Source organism: Phoenix dactylifera, chromosome 2 (assembly GCF_051530095.1).
Source record: "Phoenix dactylifera cultivar Ajwa chromosome 2, Ajwa_hap1_PhDact_Kaust_v1.1, whole genome shotgun sequence".
NCBI lineage: Eukaryota > Viridiplantae > Streptophyta > Magnoliopsida > Arecales > Arecaceae > Phoenix > Phoenix dactylifera.
Window position 1 is genome coordinate 9,502,526 of NC_143191.1, and position 20,256 is coordinate 9,522,781.

At 37.4% G+C, this 20,256-nt stretch overlaps 1 protein-coding gene across 2 annotated transcripts; it reads right to left on the reverse strand.

Annotated features, from left to right (window-relative positions):
• Positions 1 to 1,013: 1,013 nt before the first annotated feature.
• On the reverse strand, positions 1,014 to 20,246 carry LOC103720591 (transferases/nucleotidyltransferase). Of its 2 annotated transcripts, none has more exons than XM_008810361.5 (13): positions 20,092 to 20,246; positions 19,904 to 19,999; positions 19,706 to 19,783; positions 17,864 to 17,944; positions 17,546 to 17,762; positions 17,407 to 17,465; positions 13,072 to 13,121; positions 12,867 to 12,954; positions 12,534 to 12,791; positions 12,334 to 12,426; positions 11,458 to 11,562; positions 11,142 to 11,258; positions 1,014 to 1,396 (listed from the first exon to the last, which is right to left on the reverse strand). In XM_008810361.5, exons 1-13 carry the CDS (start codon positions 20,155 to 20,157, stop codon positions 1,331 to 1,333), a joined length of 1,374 nt encoding a protein of 457 aa, XP_008808583.1. In that variant the 5' UTR covers positions 20,158 to 20,246; the 3' UTR covers positions 1,014 to 1,330. The 2 variants fall into 2 exon arrangements, with proteins under 2 accessions (XP_008808583.1, XP_088571374.1); XM_088715248.2 differs by lacking the exon at positions 1,014 to 1,396 and adding an exon at positions 5,350 to 5,510 and having other exon boundaries at positions 20,092 to 20,236.
• Positions 20,247 to 20,256: the final 10 nt, after the last annotated feature.

Sequence of the window (20,256 nt, forward strand, 5' to 3'; positions counted from 1 at the left end):
CAAGCAACTTTGCATGATTAGATAAGGCTATTAAATCTGCATCCGGGCCTTGTCCAATCTTCCACCATTGCAGGATACAACAAAAAGGTGGTTTCAACCAGGCCTCTCCAATTTTGAGCACAAACTTGGGAGAATTTGAAGTCCTCTTCTAGGTATAAACTTCATATCCTCTTGAACAAACCACATTTTTCACTTATATATTCCATTAATTTGTTTTTTATTTATATAATTTATTAGTTTATATAAAATAAATGTACTTTTAATCTGTTGCTTGTAAGCATCTAACATGAGCAAAGTTATTCAAAACTCCCAATTACAATAGGAATCCCAGTGTACGCTACCACATAAACGTAGAAGCTTTTCTCTTCTTTGACTGTCCCATTTTTATCCCATCAACATTCCAACGTGGGGAAAAACCATTGTTGGGAAATACCTTTAGGACCCTTAAAGTTGCCCCTTTAGCAAGTTGGGGAATAATAGGATGCCTTATTTTGGATGTAAGACGAAGCACTTCACATGTTACATAGATTTTTTTTGACCACCAATCAGACTTCAGGTCAACATTAGCATCAAGCAGATAAAACAAAAAAATCAATCAAAGAAACGTCTAACACCATGAAGATTGCAATTTTGATATGCTATCATACACTAGTATTGTCTTGGTATAATTTAACAATATGGTGCAGGTACTTCACACAATGAGAGTTTTAAATATTCCTTACATTGATCACAAAGTAATGCATTCGCACCAATAACACACTCAAAGTACAGGAATCTATAGGGAATGCCAGACGTTTCAAACTGCGAAAGCCTAAATCGATCCATACAAAGTTGCAATTATCAGAACAAGTAACTAGCACTTGAAGAAATATGATCGCAAAGCCAATCAGAACACAGATTTATACTGTATGCAGCTATCACAGCATACAATGAGAGAAGCTTCACTCAAAAATAGTTGAAAACCCATTATACCATGAATCTGGCCAGAGCACATACACCATCCGATGCATATGTTTGTTGATTGTTAGTCACAATGGAGAAATCCAAGCATTCCTCCACGTTGAATATAAATAACAGAAAAGAATTATTTTTTACACTAGCAAAATATATGCTGTGTACAGTTTAGATCTTGAGATGCTCACATGAAGTACAAAGAAAAAAAGGAGAGAACAAATTTTGAAGTGCAGAAGGTGTCCACATATAACAATTGATGTTCTTTTCTTTGTTTTTCTTTTCACCTCAAAATATTTTGATACAAGAGCCGAAACTTTCTCTCAACAGAGAAAGAAAACCAGCTATGCAGGTAGAAAACTTATGAAGACAGCTAATTCTACTTTCTTGCCAAGGGCTCTGACTTGTACTCACTGCCAGATGTAACAACATAACCTGCTCCAACCTGACAGTAGCAAATAGTAGAAAAAACATATAAGCAATTAGACAACATATGTAGCAGGACAACATTCTGTAACAAGGTTGACACGCTCAGAATGGCAGAGGGTGATAAGCAATCACCATAGATTGCTGCAAGGAACAAACACTTCCCATGTTTTCCAAGCATGGGATAAAAATTATTTGTGGATTGGTATCTCTGCTTGGACTAACAGAGTCCAACTTTTATAATTGATCTGCTGGAACTGTGGTACGTGGATTCTCATTACTGTAACTTGCCTTTTATTGTCCTTTTTTCATGCATATGTGTGATGTGCGGTCTGCAGTATTATTTCCAAGGATTCGTACAATTTGCCAAGATTATCAACAAAGTTGGTGGGATTCACAGTTGTCCACATGTTTATCATGCCTTGTTTGTGGATGATTCACTTCATCCACGGTTGGTATGCAGGGTATGCAAGAATGCTTGAAGGTCAGAAGCTTGTAGGCAGATTTCTGTGCTCTTGCCAGTTTACATTGAATCTTCAAGATAGTCATGAAGATCAAGTTCTAAGAGGACAATTTGACTTGCAAATATCTACTAAATGGATTAGGTGAATGACTATGGTAAATGTCTTCAAAATGCCTTAATATCACCATTATCTAATAAGTTTTTTCTTCTCTGGTTCATCCTTTCAAGCTGTAACATGATTCCTAAATATACGAGGGTTAAAGTTGAAACAATTTAAAATTTCTTCTGGTCCAAACTCCATGATTTTAGAGGTTTCAATTTCTTAAACATAATCAAACCTTCATTAGAACATTTAGAGCCCTAGGCATGATAAAAAGTTGAGACAAATAGGTCTGTCATGCTTTGTAGTGAGCAAGCGCCATAATTCATTTATAAGCTTTTAAACTTGTGCTGACAATTACAAATCCGTGCAGTACTTAGCACTAGTTTTTAATAGGAAGAGCTCATTACCTATGTGGAATACCATACTTAAGCTCTAAAAGGTGATATCATTAGCAACATAAAGCTATAAGGAAGAAATGAGAATATAGATACTAGTGGCTGTTGTTGGACTGATGATCATTATCTATTGTATTAATAACAGTGTTTTAGTAATGCTGGTATTGTTCACAACATAATTAAAGCATCTAAGATAATGGATCAGGGAGAATGAATATTCATAGATGGACTTGTCCTTTGAGCCTTCTGTTAATGATGCTTTTTGTATCAATTATTCAATTCTCCTGACTGTAACTCGATAGCAGAGCCGGCCCGAGCCTTAGGCGATCGAGGCGGTCGCCTAAGGTCCCGGGCCAATGGAAGGCCCCGGGAGGTGAAGGGAGAAAAGAAATTGAGAGAGAGAGGGGGAAGTTTTTGGCACCGTGATCAAAAGGAAGCAAAGGCCCCTTTTAAAACAGAAACAGGAGCTGGCTACGAGTCTTCCCCCTTGATGGAAGGGAGGTGGAGAGTTTTCTGGCCTGCAGAGGAGCAATTTGGGAAGTTGGGGACAGTAGTTTTGTTTTGGGTGGAGAGAGAGAGAGAGAGAGAGAGAGAGAGAGAGAGAGAGAGAGAGAGAGAGAGAGGAGGGATTTGGTTGGCTTGATACCCGCCTGAAGCCACTCTTATCTTTCATCCTTTCTCTTTTTTGGTTTTGGTCTTGGTTTTCCTTCCCTCACAATACTCCTGATCCACCTGGGCCATCGGGAAGAAAGATAGGGGGATTGGAGATGGACTTCTTGGAGGGTAGAGAGAGAAAAGGAGGGAAGAGGGGGGGGGTGTTGAATGGCTGCTGTGCTGTGATGCTGCAGTAGCTGCTTCGGTACTCACCAAGTAAGGGTACTCACTTTGAAAGGGAGATGGTGGGATGGGATTTTTATTAATTAGATCGAGTGAATTTTCCATAATGCCCCTACTTTCTTTTCTAGAAAAGGCCTGGACAAATTCTGCTCTTGCTTTACCATAATTCCCATAATTTCTTTATCTTGACCATGAAGTGCCATAGGATGATCTTTTCCTATTCTACTCTTACTTGACAGAATAAAAGTATTATTAAGCATTATCTCAGTTATTTAATCAGTTTCATGGCTCTTTTCTTAGGTTAATTACTTTTCTATATTTTCATTCAAAAAGTATATTAAATTGAAAAGACTTCTTATCTATTCTTATTAGATTCGTGTATCTTTATTGGAATATTATACTTGATTACTATCTATTTTTATATCATTTTTAAAAAATATTTTATACTTATTTAAAATTTTATTATTAAAAAAAAGGCCTCATCTATTGGATTCGCCTTAGGCCCCTAAATGTATTGGGCCGCCCCTGCTCGATAGGGATCACTCCCCAGAAGGTAATGTGACAATAAAGAAAAATAAAAGTTACATTATCCTCCCATGTCAGAAAAGCAGGCAAAGCCAAATGACCTTCCATTGTAGCGCAGCCACAATGCCCTCAGGCCTCAGCCTTAGTGCTATACAGAAAACCAATCTTTGGCTCCTTATCTCATCAAGGAAAGTTTTCAACAACGCTTACATCTTCTATCCCTTTGTTACCCTACTGGAGGCTGTCAACATTTAAGCAAAAACCCACTAAAGGGAATTGATTACTTGGTCAAGCCAAAAGCCTCAATAAAGTGGCTCACCATCTAACTTTGTGATGTTCAACAAAACGATGTTCAAAAAAAATAAGACAGCCAATGATACGACAGTATTCAGTACGCTTAGAAGCAACAAACAGTAAATCGAATAAGGATTTAAACAAAAATATCAAGATATTATAACATCTTGAAATGAAGGCAACTACAATACAAGAAGTTATAGAGAAGGCCAACCCTTTTCTCAAATTAACAAAGGATATGCTACATCAAACAAGCAGTGATGGAAGCATAACCAGCAAAAGTAATTTTATTATCAACACCAACAGAACTACAACATCATTTTAGGAGGCATCATGTGAAGAAAGTATAACATCCTTCACTCTCAACCAAGCTCACATCGAAGACAACATGCCCAAAGCACTTTACCAAGATGACAAACTGTGGCAAGAGAGTGGAAAATGTTAGGTGAGAACTGCATTTAGGCTTCTTTAAGAATCACCATAACGAGCCTTGATGTCCTTGAGAAGTCAACCATGAATAGCAGCAATTGTTATAATGATGTGAATAATGGCTCTCTCCACTAGGGTGAACATCACATCCAATTGACAACAAACTCCTAGGTAAACCCTCAAGGAATTATAAACTTTACTGGCGTAACAAACCATCCAAATAGGTCTCAAACTTGAATACTCACTTGCATGAGTGCATCTATAAGTGACATTCACAACAAGAGGAACAAACTCCCAATTCCTAAGAGCCTGAAGGTTCTCAATCAGAGCTACCTAGATGATGATGACTCCCACTAGAGGACTGATTCTCTTAAGTAGTTTCAAGGATGAGAACTATGGAAATTAGGATTTTTCATAAAAGAGTATTGCACCATCTTAAGTTAACAGCAAGTGTTCTAGTGCTGATGATGTTAGTATGTGGCATGTGGACGGCTGAACCAAAGGGAGCATCCAGGGAAAAGACTATCAAATATCAATCGTACCATCAGAATTCAAGTGTATACAAAAACGGGATACCCAAGGGCAATGGTGATAGACATCAATAGTTAAACACCGAGAAGTTGTAGTCTCACTGCTATAAGAGGATGACACCAGAGCAAGGTTTGAAGAATTTATCCATACTATTTTATATATGTTATGTATTGTGTTAGCAATAATAAGGACATGGGAATACATGTCTCTAGGCTATAAAACAATTCGTAACATTTCTGTATTGATATGTATTGAAATGTACAAATGTTTATGGAAGCCATATGCATAGATATGACCAACATGTAGTGCTACAAGTTTGACCCCTACTTCCACATTTTTAACAATGCCCAACAATTTTAAAAAGACTTGTTTCTATCCAAGGCAGTCTAAACTACTCTTGTTGATCTTTCTCAGCTTACTTTCCATAATTGAAGGCCAAACATACAGGACACATTATGAAAAAAGTGTCATTTTACATAAGACTTTACAAATCAAGGAATCCCAAAATATATAACCTGTGCATATGGCTCCCACAATATTAGCAGTACGTGAAAAACTACAATGTAACAAAAACAAGCCTCCATTAGTTTTTACATGAACTTTGAGCATTATTTGTGTTGTTAATGTCTAATCATAGATCTATAATAAAAGTATGTGTGACATATTGCCAGAAGTTATGTGACATCTGCATTAAAAAGCAATCAACAGAGATGTCTAAGTTGTAACTATATATTTTTATACATTAATAGAGGGAAACTATGTTTACTCATTTAAAATTTTTGTATACTAGCATAAAGCAATTAAAATTGATTATTTAGAAAATTGAACAAAGCTGCATGTCTAAGTTTGGTAGATATGAATATCTATACATGCATAATTTCTCATTCTATTATTTACTGCTTATCGGCATGTGCAAAGGGAATAAGGCAACAACGGGCTGTTTCATTAAACCTGAACATATTTTCTCAGGCAATATCAGCTGCTCCAAAGAAAAGGGAACAGGAAACAGTGAAGTAGAAGCGGTCACAGAGAGCTCCACAAGCAAAAGCAGTGCACTTATTTGCTCTCGTCCAACCTCCCAATATGGCTCCTCAAATAGTAATTTCACAAGATATAATCTTCAATTGCTAGATTTTAGCCTACATGTAGAAGACCATTTTGGGTTGAGTCTATTTAAAGGAAAAGAGGAGAATAGGCATCCATGGAGTAGATCAAATGCCAAGAAGAGTGGATTTACGAGTTTTAAGTTTGGATTTGCAATATAACACCTTAAATCTTATAGGATTTTAAATGATTAGTATTGAATTATAGTTTTAATTTTATACTGCATAGATATATATGCTGTTACTTGGTACTTAATATGATGGTAATCACTATATTTAGTTCCTTCTATGTGTATTTTCATATTTCACTCTGAACGATTGAACAGATATAATGTTTAACAATTTCACTGTTCAAAAAATTCCTATAATTGTTCATACTTATATGCTTTCAGCTCAAAAGAAAAAAAAACATATAAAAAATACAAGCAGCTCAATATGCTGAAGCAGAGAGATATATGTCCTTGCTTGTTCTATTTTTTTTCTAAAATATTTTCTGGTTTTCTTCATAAGTTTTTTTTTTTCTATTTCTGACCAAAACAAACTCAAGATAAAACCATCGAAACTAATAAAACTAACTCAGCAGACAAGACCAAACTGAAACTAAGTTTCCAAACCTTGGTGTAAGGTCATTGCGATTATTTCTTAGAGTATTTAGTTCTATGGAACTCCCAACCTTCATATTTGTGCCTTGTAAGAATAAGGAGTCCCTTTTTTTGTCAAATACTCAAACTAGCTAACATATCCTTGGCCAGTTAAGAAGACGACCTAAAAATAGATGGGGTATCTCTTGTGAATTTGATTGATTTATCCATTGGATCAAATTAACGATTTAGAAATCTGTTTTCTAGATCTGTTCTTATTCTCTTGAGCATTTCTTCCCTCTACTTATTGCATCAAATCATTATCATATTAAATCTGATTACTGCAATCGAAAAATTGAGCAACCCAACAAATCAAACAAGAAACATTCTTCACACTGAATGGGGAAAAAGCAAGCACAAGTTGCAAGAAAGGTGATTGACTACCTCTATATTCTTGTGGGAATATTAGCAAGAGAAATTGCAAAATTAGGTGTTCAAGGTCCGAGGACTAGCGCATTCGTGTATTTAGTCTTATATTGGTTGTGCACTAAGAAGACTTTGGAAACTTATATAAGGCCAAGCAAGGATTCAAGTTCTAGTAGGACATCCTGCGTTACACCGAGACAAAGTATCATCCCAAGCATGAACTACTCGGTTCACCTTGCCGCCCTGAATAGGACCCACCTGGTTCACCGTTCCGCCTGAACTATCCGATTTGAGACGTATCAAGCTATATCATGGGTGGACCAACAAGATTCCGCCCCTCGATTTGAGAAACCAGCGAGAGAGGGGAGAGGAAGGAGAGAGGGAAAGAGAGAGAGAGGGAGGGAGAGAGAGGAAGAGGCAGGGGGAGGGCTAGAGGAAGTGCCTAATCCGTGGTTCCTCTCTTTCAAAGGCCAACTCCACTTAACGTCAAAATAAGAAAAAGCCTCCCAAGGCCCTGTTCATTCAAAACAAGGGAACCGAGGGCGAAGCCCTTCCTCTGACCCTCCCCACCCCTCCACTTCCCTCTCCCCCTCTCTCCCTCTCCCTCCCCCCTCTCTCTTTTCCTCTCTCGTTCTCCCCCTCCATTGCCAGCACTGCTATGTTGGAATGGGTTTGGCATGGAACAACACAGCACCGTACTGAACCATGCCACTAGGCAACCAGTACAGATCCCGGTATTGGTGCAACAGACCTTGATCCTGAGTGCCAGGACAAGACCATCCTGCCATTGTCACAGTGTCCTAATCGACACATCTTGGGACATCCCTTGTCCCGTGTCGAGACAGGGCGGGATGGCAGCATGTCCCATTTCTTAGGAAAATCAAGACAGCGGCATTTAAAACCTTAGAGACAAGGATCCCAAATAATTTTTAGCTAGCCTTTTTGGATGAAGTTTTAGGTCATTACAAATGCTATCACCTAACCAATTGCTAGGACTAGAAATGGGCCAAGCCAGGTGGGCCATGCCTCTACCCAAGCCCAACCCAAAAAAATTTTCGGGCTTCAGGTCGCGTTTAGGCCCAAATTTTTTTGGAAAATCTAGGCCCGAAACTTCTGGAAAATCCAGGTTGGAGCCCAGCTCAGGCCTAACCCAAACCAAATTGGGCCAGCTCGAATTGCCAATTTGGGGCAAAAACTAGGCTGGCCCGAACATAGCCATCAATAGGGTGGGGCGCATTCTATGGGCAAACTAAAAACCTTCCAATAAATTATCTTTTAGCTTTTGTTTTTTGGGGTACAGCCAACCACTAACAACAAACTAAAATCCACACATGAATGTCATACATTCCCTCTTGTTGATTCTTCCAAGTATTTAACCACCTAATATTGGTGCAGGACGAGAGCTGCTTATGGGGCATGCTTTAAACATGAAAATTCACTGAGCATCATTCATACTAGACATGAAGGCAGGCCACCTTACAATTTTTTGATGCACTAATAGAAAAACACCCAGACAACACCAAATTGAAGAGTTACACTGTCAAGAACTACAAAATTTGTAAACTAATGTGTTTATAGCTAAGTAGCATTCACCAATAGAAAATTTTCGCCACCGATACTGCATAAGTTTTCTCAACATGGTCTAGATCACAATGTGAGGAAAGCAAAAGAAGCTTTCTTGACAAAGGACTGTCTAACTGGTATGCATGCAAGTAGCTTTTGATATCATGAATCAAAACATGAGGGTGAATGAGGGTGAGCTAGAACATAACTTGCAGAAACTTTTTAACAGAATTTGCATTGCATCAGGTAAAGTTTTCCCTTCCACTTCTGCTGTTACAGTCGCTGGAAATATACGGGGTTGCATCCAGGACTGTTTAGGATTCATTCCGAGTCTTGTTCGGGCTCAGCATCCGGCCAGTCCAGGGCCGAGCCAATGATAGAATCGAGCCTGGTCTGAAAAACACATGGGCTCTACATTTAAGCCCAAATCTGATCCAAAATCTTTCAAGGCTAGTCTATAGCCCAACGCTAAGTTGGCCCGGCCGGATGGGCATCGGGCCGGCCTGAGCCCATTTCCAGTTCTACCTATGGCCCATGTGACTACAAGGCACTATAAAACAACCCTTTTAAGGTTGACTATGAGCCGATCGTGGTATTTGTGATGTGTTTGTGGTTCTGAATGGACCCTAAACTTGGCAAAAATACAAAGATCTAAATGGGAGAGTATATGAGGACCCGTGTTGGCATGTTTAGTCCCACATTAATTGTGCATTAGGAAGATTTTGGGTGCTTATACAAGGCCAAAGATCCATAGAGTAATTTCTAGCTAGCCTTTTTGGGTGAGATCCTCAATCATTACACTGGGTGCCAAAATAGATGTCGATGCAACAATCACGTCCTACCTCGTTGAATCTACTGATAAAAGTAATATGGGTGTTACATTATCAACATTTGCTATTTTAAGATATGTTTAAGTGGTGTAAGGTGTGCTTAACTTATATGTGAGAGAAGAAGACAACAATGGGAGGAAGGAGAAGGGGAGCCAAAGAGATGTAGAGAGATCGAAAGGTTTCTTTGCTCGGGAGAGTGAAAGGGAGCAAGGGGAGAGTGAAAGGGAGCAAGGGGAGGAAGAAAATTAGGGGGCAGCAAGATCAAAATAGGTGAGAGAGACCACACTTTTTCTTTTTCTTAACATACTTGCTTTCATATTCTTTAATAGTTAAGTCACTTTTTCAAAAGAAATAGATGCTATGCTTGAGTGACTTAAGGATGGGATTTAAAATTTGGCGCATCTATGCACAATGGTTCGAACCCCAATATCTAGCGTTAACTTTTCTTCCCTCAAACATATATATTGTATCTTCCCAAAAAATAATATTATATAAATTTTTATATTATACAATTTTTGTACGGGCCCTTCCATTTCATAATTTTTCATTTTGCAACTTTCATCTACTTGCACCTACACCTCCTTCAAGATACCAAGGTCACGGACATCAACCGAGGCCCCAAATCGAGAGAGAGATTTAAGAACAAAATTCAATAAACATAAAAAGAAATATCAATACAAGTGGATTTGTACAACCTTAGAATATATTATATTTTATCAATATATATTCTATCTTTTATAAATTTCTAAAGTATATGGAAGATTATAGTTAAAATTCAGCAACAACAATATATAAAACTAAGAAAAGATAGATGCAAAAATACTTACCTAGCTTCCAATCTTAAAGTACACTAAACAGACCTAATGTGCCCTAAATAGATTATTTGAAGTCCAGATACATTTAAAAAATAAATAAAGTAAAAAATCTCTAAAATAATTGTTTAAAAAAATAAAAATTAAAAAGATCATCCCAAGGGAGTAAGATTGGGACATGGTGTGTCCAATTTCTTGGAAAAACTTTGATGCCCCCATCCAATGGGATTTAAAACCTTGAATTAGACTAGCATTTTACATGTGCAATGCATGTGAGAGGATATTCAAGTTCTGTGAGTTTTTTAAATATAGATATATTTAGAGGAGAAGGAAGGCTGTCATTTTTCTGTTAAAGATAAAGATAGAAGTGGCCTGATGGTTCTTGGAGTTCAATTTCTTTGATTCTAAGATGTCGAATTATCAGGAGTCTTACTTTTTCTTTTCTCTTTCTATTATTTGCATTATGATTCCATTGATGGCATTATCAATCATGCCTTTTCAAATAGAAAAAACCAGCTACAAAGGGCATATTTGTTACAAAAAAAACTCGGGACAAAAAAGCTTTTGTCGTTATTATAGTAGAGATAAGGATTTAAAAGATTAAATCTCCAAGCATTAATTTAAAACCACTCCTGTTGTTAATGCGAACCTAAAAAAAGGAAGAAATATTGTAAAACTTCAAATGTGATATCATGGGTACCAAAACTGGAGGTGAAACAGATAATGCAATATAACAAATTGCAACATAAATGATAGTCTTAAATTCATATTGATACACACAAATCCCCAGGTCAGCCATTTCGATTTTCTAGAAGTTAAGCATGCTAGAGGTTCTAAGCGGACGAGAGGAAAGGGGAGGGTTCAGAAATCACCTGACAATCCTTCAAAACAACACGCTCTTGAAGATGCACATTACTGCATATAACAGAACCTTGAACAAGGCACCCATCTTCAATGGTTACATGATTCATCACAACGGAGTTTACAATCTGGAGGAGCAAAAGAGAATAACATTTATATCATTGAATTCTAAAAGCCAGAAATTTAATTCAAATCAATTTTTCAAAACAAAAAGACTATCCAGGAGGTCAGAGCTCAATAAATCATTTTTATCTCCTATTAATCACAAAGAAAATAAAAGTTGCCCCAAGAATTTTTTTATTTTTTGTTTGTGTTTATGGATGCTACCTTTACATTTGAACCAATCCTGCAATGGCGCCCAATGATGGATCGCTTCACACTACATTTGTCACCCAACTGTGAACCTTCTGCAAGCATGCATTGGGGACCAACCTAAATCAATAATCAGTCAGTTAGAATGCAATGAGTAAAGATAATGTATATTGTTATAATCTGTAATGTGTTAAGCAGTGCCGCATGTTAAAACTATTGACAAACTAAAAAGAAAAAAACAATATTAAGGGGAAAGAAAGACACATATGCAATACAAAACTTCATAACATACAAACATACATACACATGCACAAACATACATATATACATATATGCACATACATATATTTATATGGATGTGTATATGTACATATGTATAAGTATATATACAATAAGCAGTCAGTTAGAATGCAATGAGTAAAAATGTATATCGTTATAATCTGTAATGCGTTAAGCAGTGCCGCATGTTAAAACTATTGACAAACCAAATGGAAAAAAGCAATATTAAGGGGAAAGAAAGACAGATATGCAATACAAAACTTCATATCATACAAACATACATACACACGCTCAAACATACATATATACATATGCACATACATATATTTATATGGATGTGTATATGTATATATATATAAGTATATGTATATATATAAGTGTATATATATATATATATATATATATATATATATATATATATATATATATAGAGAGAGAGAGAGAGAGAGAGAGAGAGAGAGAGAGAGAGAGATGGACTTTGCTCCTATCGAAAGGAAAGGGGATGTGTGCCCCTATAAAGAAAAACAAACACATATCATCCCCACTTAACTAAACACAGGTCAATTAGCTAAAAGTTGACCAATTATAAGGTGATGTAAGAGATTGGCTCACAGTAGTTTTAGATCCGAGCTCCGCTGATGGATGAATGATGTTGTTTTGTGTAGAGAAAGAATAACCAGAAAGGTGACTAGCCTCTCCTACCACCTACACATGAAAAATAATTTCATTTCCCAAGTAAACAGCGCCAAATAAAGAAAGAAAAATACAACCCACAAAAACAAGCCATAGATCTTGTTGCAAAAGATTCTTACATCACGATTAATGTCACTAAATGCTTGAATGGAGTTCAAACGAGCACAATACTTGCTTTTGCTTGCAATATAAGCACAGCATTTATGCGTTCTCAGAACATTTTCTGGAGACCTGGGACTCAAAGCAAGAAGCGCTTGAAATGCAGATGGGGCAATTTCTCGATGTTGAGACATCCATGTTAAGTTGTTCTGGGAGGAAACTGTGCCGTTTGCATTATCTTCTACTTTATATAACCCATTGGCCGATATTTCTGACCTCTGAGTTCAAGTAATAATAACAATTTTAGATAACTTTAAACCATAAAGAATACATGCAGATATTAGTTAGCTTACCAGCTGAGTCTTGACAAGATATGGCAATACATCCTGTCTGATACTATGAAATGCATCCTTCTGATCCAAAACATCTTGCAGAACAGACCTAATAGACATTTAGTTGTCAGAAAACAAAATTAAGACAATCAATATATAAAAATTGAAAGCAGGAAGGGGGAAGGAGAAAATAACACCATATGCATGTGAAAAAAAAAATTCTAACCTCTTGAATGCATACATATGAGCATCCATGAGATCAGCACGGATTTCCAACTACACACAACCAAATAAACAAATATCAGAACAATGGGTAAAAACAATACATCTTCTAATTTATGAGATTCATAGTTTAAAAAGTGCACAAAGTAAGCAAAAGCTGCAAAATGTTGACCTGAAAACCTTTTTTTTAAAACATGGAGAGTTGATATAAAGCAAAAGAAGAAGTTCCCAATGAATGAATGAAAATTATACAACTAGAAGGAATATAACCATTTTTGGCCGTACCATCCCAAACTGCAAGATTGTGGGCATACCTAAACATACCACCCTCGAACTGGGACTATATGAGGCCTCAGCTTAGAACAGAGCCCAAACAAGTCAGTCCTGGCTTGAACCAGTAGGTTCGGGGTGGTTTGGCCATTAAATAATTGCGAGGAAGGCAGAGAAGGCCTCCCACCTATAAACCAAGGAAAAAAAGGGGGATTTTCACATACTTCAGCTCAGATTCAACCACAAAACTAGTAAGAGGCCCTCTCCCCTTCCCTCTCCTCTCTGTTTTTTATATCAAAAATCAGCCAAAATGAGAAAATGAAGGAAGATCATGCCAAAATATTGGATTTTGGCAAGATTTCATGATACACTATAGAATATAGATCTACGGATGGTCTACATAATGTAGTTAAAATCATAATTTTCGTTGAGTAAATAAAATTTTAGATTAAAAATATATTTTTGGATTAAAAATTATTTTTGGATTAAAAATAATGACAAATAAAATAATGATAAAAAATTTTCTATAAAATTGATAGCATGTTTTGAATTATGCATGCTAGTTTCTATATCAAATTGATAGCAATTTGTTTAAATTTAGGCATGATCATGTGCTTAGCAACCTAGACTCAAATTTAAATAAATTTAAAAAATAAGTGATGATTAGTGAAAACCCATAGGTTGAGAAGATATATGTAGCATCCCTGGTAGGGTGCTACACTAATCTTGAATGATTTTGTATATATCCATTACAATCTGCACCTCAAATTGAAGTGTAATGAAGAGGAAGTGGAGCTGAAATACGATGATCCATTTCACATTGATTTCATGTATGATGATAGAGATCCGATGATTGGTTCGCTTAAGGCCAACAACAACAACTAGAGCTAGATGAGCCAGGATCGCCTTCTCAACTAGTCCATAACAATGAAGGCTAGAGTGAATGCAGAACAATGGGTAGAATGACACATGCCATGTTCACATCCAACCGAGTAGCCATTGAGGCTGGGGTGAGCATAGTAAGGCTCCATATCTGAGACCTCCCAAAGATTTAACAGAGAAATATTAAGAAGAGGCCACCATTGGACCAATCTACTCACGATGGTGGGCACAGTCGAACCACCCAACAGAGCTAGGCAAACAGGCACATCCAGGGAAAAAAGGTAGTTCCTCGAGTCAGTAAGAGTGGGAAAGAAAAGAAAACCATAATTCCATTGGAGAGAATAGATGAGAGTATATTCACTTTGATTTAGAGACTAGCGAGCGCTTAGATGACTAGTTACTCAGATTGTCTCGCGATATCAGTAATAATGACAATGACAATTCGAGTGGTGATGTTCGATGGCCGAGAAGGTAGCGTTGGATATGGCAAAGCTATATATGACTCACAATTCCAAGATCTTTGATTCACCAATGAATTCCAATTAAGTCATACCACAAAGGATAGCGACTATAATAAACAACCTGGTAGAGCCCGCGAGAATACTATTGCATATAAAAAACGGATTCCTCGAGGTCGTTTAAGACATGAAGCTACTGCATGGAGTAGACTCCCTAGATGTATCTGCATTCGACTCGTACACTAGATTTTATTTGACATAGCCAAGCTATAACCCATGAAAATCCTTTGTCTAAGGCATTGCGTTCAAGCGGATACTATCTTCCACAGCCTCAAGCATCTTACATGATAGAATTCGCTGTCATGATCTTCGGATAGCCAATCCAGTACAAGATAGAGAATCAGCAACACGATGGCTATCCAGCAGGCGTAGTTTATAGGATGTAGGAATATGGGACAGATTATGTGGAAACTTGATTTAACATTCTAGGTGCTGACTATGATCGCAATCCTAACGTTTATGAGGGGAATAGACACATCACAAAATTTTGATGTCAGTGTGCTTTTTGTAGTTATGCAAAATCTGATGCAAATCCCAATTCAAATGATATTCTTATTCTTTTGGTCCCTTAGTTTTGAAAAACACAAATTTTCAGAAAATAGGATTCAAAATCTTTGAACAGCACTAAGTTACTCCCAAACTAAACTAAAATCAAATGACAGATGCGATTAGCAATTTATAGTAACTACTTTTGTTCATGCTAGAAATATTTTAATCAAATGAAAATAATAGAATTGAGACATAGTCTAGCACAAATAACTGAAAAACCAGGCATAAGAAATATGAAAATAAAGTAATTGTAGCACCAAAATACAAAGAAAGATGGATTTTAATATAAGAAACAAGAATTATATGTATAAGATTATTCTAGAAGAAAGAATGATAAACGACTGAAAATGGGCCAAAAGAGGAATGATCTGCAAGAATAGACAGCATGGAATTAAGAAGAGGAAGAACAAAGAGAAGGAACAAAATCTCCAGGGATCGAAGTTACTTCATGGAAGAGAGCTTGCAGAGCCCTCCAAGCCACATGGAGAAACAAACAAACCACAGGAACCTTGGCCTTCAGATCCACATACCACAGTACTCAGGAGCATTCCAGAGGTGAAGTTGGGCAGCAGCAACCATGAGAAGAAAATACTGTCCAATCCAACTATTCAACCCATCCCAAATTTGTATGATTGAATAAGAGGAAAAGGGTAGGTCTTTGTATGAGAGGAGGGAGGCAGGGAGAGATACACAGCATACAGTTCCTCGAGAGGGTTTACAAAATTGGCTGGCCAAAGGATTTAACCCGAACAAGTTAAGCTCTTCGATCTTGTTTTCCCACTTTAATGTACTCCATGTAATCCCTGCTTCTAGTGCTTCCTTGATCTCATTAACTCATAATGTCACATCATCAAGTCACTTAAGTTGTTCAATGACTTGCATGTGACGACTTAATTGGGTGTGGACCCACACCATAGGATAAGACAAACCCAAGCTAACTCAAAACACGTCCACTTGATGCACTACAAGATATATTGGAAACCTAAAACAACAAGGAAAACAAATAAATATTATGCCTAGAACTACAAGTAGCCCCGCAAAATAAAAATGAAAGAATACCACATCTATTAAACTACATAAGACCCTAGCTCATATGCCAAAACCCAACCCATTATGATGCAGTATAGTTCTAGGGCCAAATGGCCCCAAGCAAGCAAGTTCCACAGCCATTATTACCTTGGTTGTAAAAATGGATGAGACCATAGTAGCTCCCATCATGGTGTGGAGGAACTCATGGAGTTCAATATTGTATCACATGCACCTAAAAGCACTTGGATGTACAACATAATACATGAGAATTTCGTGGCCTACTCGCATCATGGGTTTATTGCATGATTGTGTATACCCAAATGATCAAGTGATATTCATAAGAGCTTGTCCATCTTGTGTTTCTCATATTATATGCTTAATTTATGTTAGGGCTATGTGGGAAAAAGCGAGCTATATCACCACAGATTTTACTCACTAAACTAAAGCCTGCACTTCTTTTTAAGTTGTTGTGTACATTATGATTTAAAACTTTCAAATTGCTTACCGTTTATTGAATTCAATCATGTTGAGGTTAGTATATAACTTGCATTTGTCAGATGTGTAATGCTTCGTGTCCGGTGCCAGAATACATAGATGAAATGATTTAGGAGCAGTATTTGTTTAAATGAGTTGAACATATGACTTCAAAATCCCAAATTTGCATGTCTTGATTACAAAACAATTACAGTTCACAAATAGTTCACATAAACAAGTATAGATTCTAGAAGTATATCTTACACCCATATCTTTCAATGCCAGAAATGCTAGACCATGCAACTAGTACATTGTATGGCACAAGACAGAGGTACTGTATAGCTGTTTATTGATTTACCAGGACAACCAATACTTTCAACTTTGTGTTTCCCATATTCAGTAAGTACATGGGGTATAACAATTTTCTGTGGACATAAAAGTGGAAGCAGAAGGTTGTACAAGTTCCTGAATGATGTTATGAAACAAAAATTAACTTAGACTAATCTGCCTAAATCAAAACCAGCAAATCATAATTGTAGCATGAGATCAAAAAGTGAAATGTAAGTAGAAAATATGGCTTGTTTCATGATAACCAATCTAATAGTGAACATTCATACCTGACCTACAGCACGGAGCATGTTCTTCTGTACACGAATATCTTTATCAACCTCAGCCCCTGTTAGGATAAACTTAGTATCTAAGAAAGAATAACAGCATTACATTAAATAACATGCATGACCTCCCTAATGAGCAAACCTGCTGCTATATGTAACAAGAGTTGCCTAGTGGGATCCAGCCCCACAATATTGTATCTTCTTTTCTTAACTTTGTCTTTTCCTGCAGAAGATCCAGTATCTGAAGGTCCGCTGACAGGAGCATAACATAGAAGTGTAGTTACAACTGCACCATGTCTTCTGTGAGTTGCAGCCACAGCCCCAGGAGGCACATCAGAAACAAGGTCTCCACTCACAATCTACAAAGAAAATGAAGTTGCTAACAACAAAGCATACTGTATCTACATATCTACAATATGATTTTCCTTTAGCATCAATGAAGGGTCTTGGTTATTATTACCAGAACATCATTTGCAGTAAGGTGGTGTGCCACAGCACGTAGCGCTCCAGCTGTTCCAACATCCTCAGGGACTGCAGCCACCTACAAAAAAGGATAAAGTATGCTTTTATCATAATAAATTGATAGATAAGGTCATGTTTTGCTAATTAGAACAAGATCATCTGTAGTACATATGGTCCATGCAAAGTTTCTCTTGAATAAGTAACTTGCAGCAACTGATCAAGATAATTATTCACTTTTTAATTCTTAAGTCCTTCAGGTTGCACTTTGGCTTATATCTGTACCTAATAATGAATGCAACTCTCTACTTGAAACATGGTTCTCATCCCTCTCTATCTAGAATCTCTACTCTTTACAATTTTTATGCCAAATTCATGATCTTAATTTGGATAACTGAAAGGGTAGGCACACCTACCTGTCAGCTAAAATTTAATATTTCATAGTAGAGTTTTCTCTAATCAAAATTTGCCTTCACTAATTGCGCACTAGTAATTAATATGTTAACATCATGTCAAGATCCATTCTTTTTCTTTTTTATTCTTTATCTTTTTGGTTGAAAAGAAATGTCAAGATTCACTTTTAACTGCTTTGGAATTTAAATAGGTCATATCTTGATCCACAATTCCACACGGTTGTACAAGATTTCCTCTCTATGAAGGTTCTAGTTTGTTCAAGGTGGTAGTTCTCCCCAATATGTATGTCAGATCTCTAACTGGGTCTCTTGTAATTTTGACCTGAGGTAGCAAACAACACAGCAAATGGATGGAAATTCTCCACCCAATAGCCACCACTTCTGGCTCTAGCGCCCTTAATCACAAAGATCTCGGTAGGATTTTTACTTTCTGGCCCTTTCCTTTTCTTTCTTGCTCAGTGGCATCCCTTGCTAACTTCTGCATGCTCCTTCCTTCGTTAAGCTCTGCCATATTGCTCTTCTATCTCTTTCATTGGTGCATTTGTAAGAGTTCAAGGTAATTACAAACTTTTGGAATTCAAATCCACGTTTGATGAATATATGAATCTTTCTAACTTGGCAACAGCAAAAGGAACACAAATATCATCCAAATTTAAAGCATAAAAGTAACAAAAATATCCACCATGATTTTTCTTTTATGCCACGTGACCCTTCCACCGTGTCCAAACATCTCATTGCATTGCAAGAAATCTGGTATTGCAACCATACAATGTGCCATCCTCAACTGAAGATCTATGACCCATAAAAGCAAGGTGTTCCCATTGTAAACACATTGTTACAAGAGCCAATATCATCAATCAAGTAATAGTCGTTTCTTTTTCAGTCCATGCATTGCTCCTAATAGACCAAATGATTGTCATAGAACACTCCACCTTTTTCACAACATTGATTTCATTTTAAAAGATGATGCCAACTAGCGTCTGAAATAGGTCTCTTCAAAATTTTGGATCAGAGATCAGCAATGCCATCAGTTCCAGAATACGGAAAACCATCCTTATTCTTGCATAAGAAGATAAATAGCAAATGCTCGAAACACTTATAACAAATTAAGGATAAGCAGTCACATGAACAAAGCAAATAACCCCCAGACCAAACTGACATTATGGCGAAACCTGATTATCATTCCTTCAATGCACACCAGAAATTTAAAAAACAAACCACTCCATCCTATCACCAATTCAAATGCATGTCAAATCTTTCAGTGAGGCATTATCACAAACATGCAACGACTTCCAACTTCAATATATACTCACTGCAAGTATACTTCCGAAGTGTAATTACAGGATTTTTAAACACACACCAATGCCAAACAGGAAAGAGATATCATAGGATGATGGATGCTTGAGAATAAATAAATATCTGGGTCTCACCTCAACATGAAGGCGGTCGACATAAGCACCCGATATCCAGCCACCGACTCGGAAAGCGGCGTCTTCCCCTTCGACCACCTGTTATGCACCAAGAAACTGATTGAAAGCTCTAAAAGCACAAACTTTCGATCTTCTGAGGAGTGAAAAAGGGAAAAAGAGTTCAAGAAAAGGGAAAACGGGAGGAGGAGAAAGACGCACGACGATGAGCTCTTTGAGGTTGCTGGCTTCGAGGAGCTCGAGGACATAAGAGAGAACGGGGCGGTTGGCGACCGGGAGCAACGCCTTAGGGACCTCCTGCCATTAGAGAAGGACCACGTTAACGGAGAGAGAAGGGGGATTGGCGAGAGGGATTCGAAGGAGAAGAAGAGGGAACGGAGAAGAGGGACCTTGGAGACGAGAGGGGCGAGATTCTTGGAAGTGCCACCGGCGAGGACGACGACTTGGAAATCCATCCCGTTTCTTTCACCGCGGCGACGGGACGGTATCCTGGTTCCAGGGAGCGCTCGTCCCGGCGGCCGCGAAGAGTATATTGCTATAATCTCACATAACAA

Excerpts from the sequence above, each read along its gene's own strand:
- LOC103720591 (XM_008810361.5), bottom strand. The coding sequence starts at position 20,157 with ATGGATTTCCAAGTCGTCGTCCTCGCCGGTGGCACTTCCAAGAATCTC. Across the intron at positions 19,784-19,903 it reads ACCTCAAAGAGCTCATCGTC|GTGGTCGAAGGGGAAGACGC; the intron begins GTGCGTCTTTCT and ends GGTGCATAACAG. Across the intron at positions 13,122-17,406 it reads TGCTCCGTGCTGTAGGTCAG|TTGGAAATCCGTGCTGATCT; the intron begins GTATGAATGTTC and ends GGTTGTGTGTAG.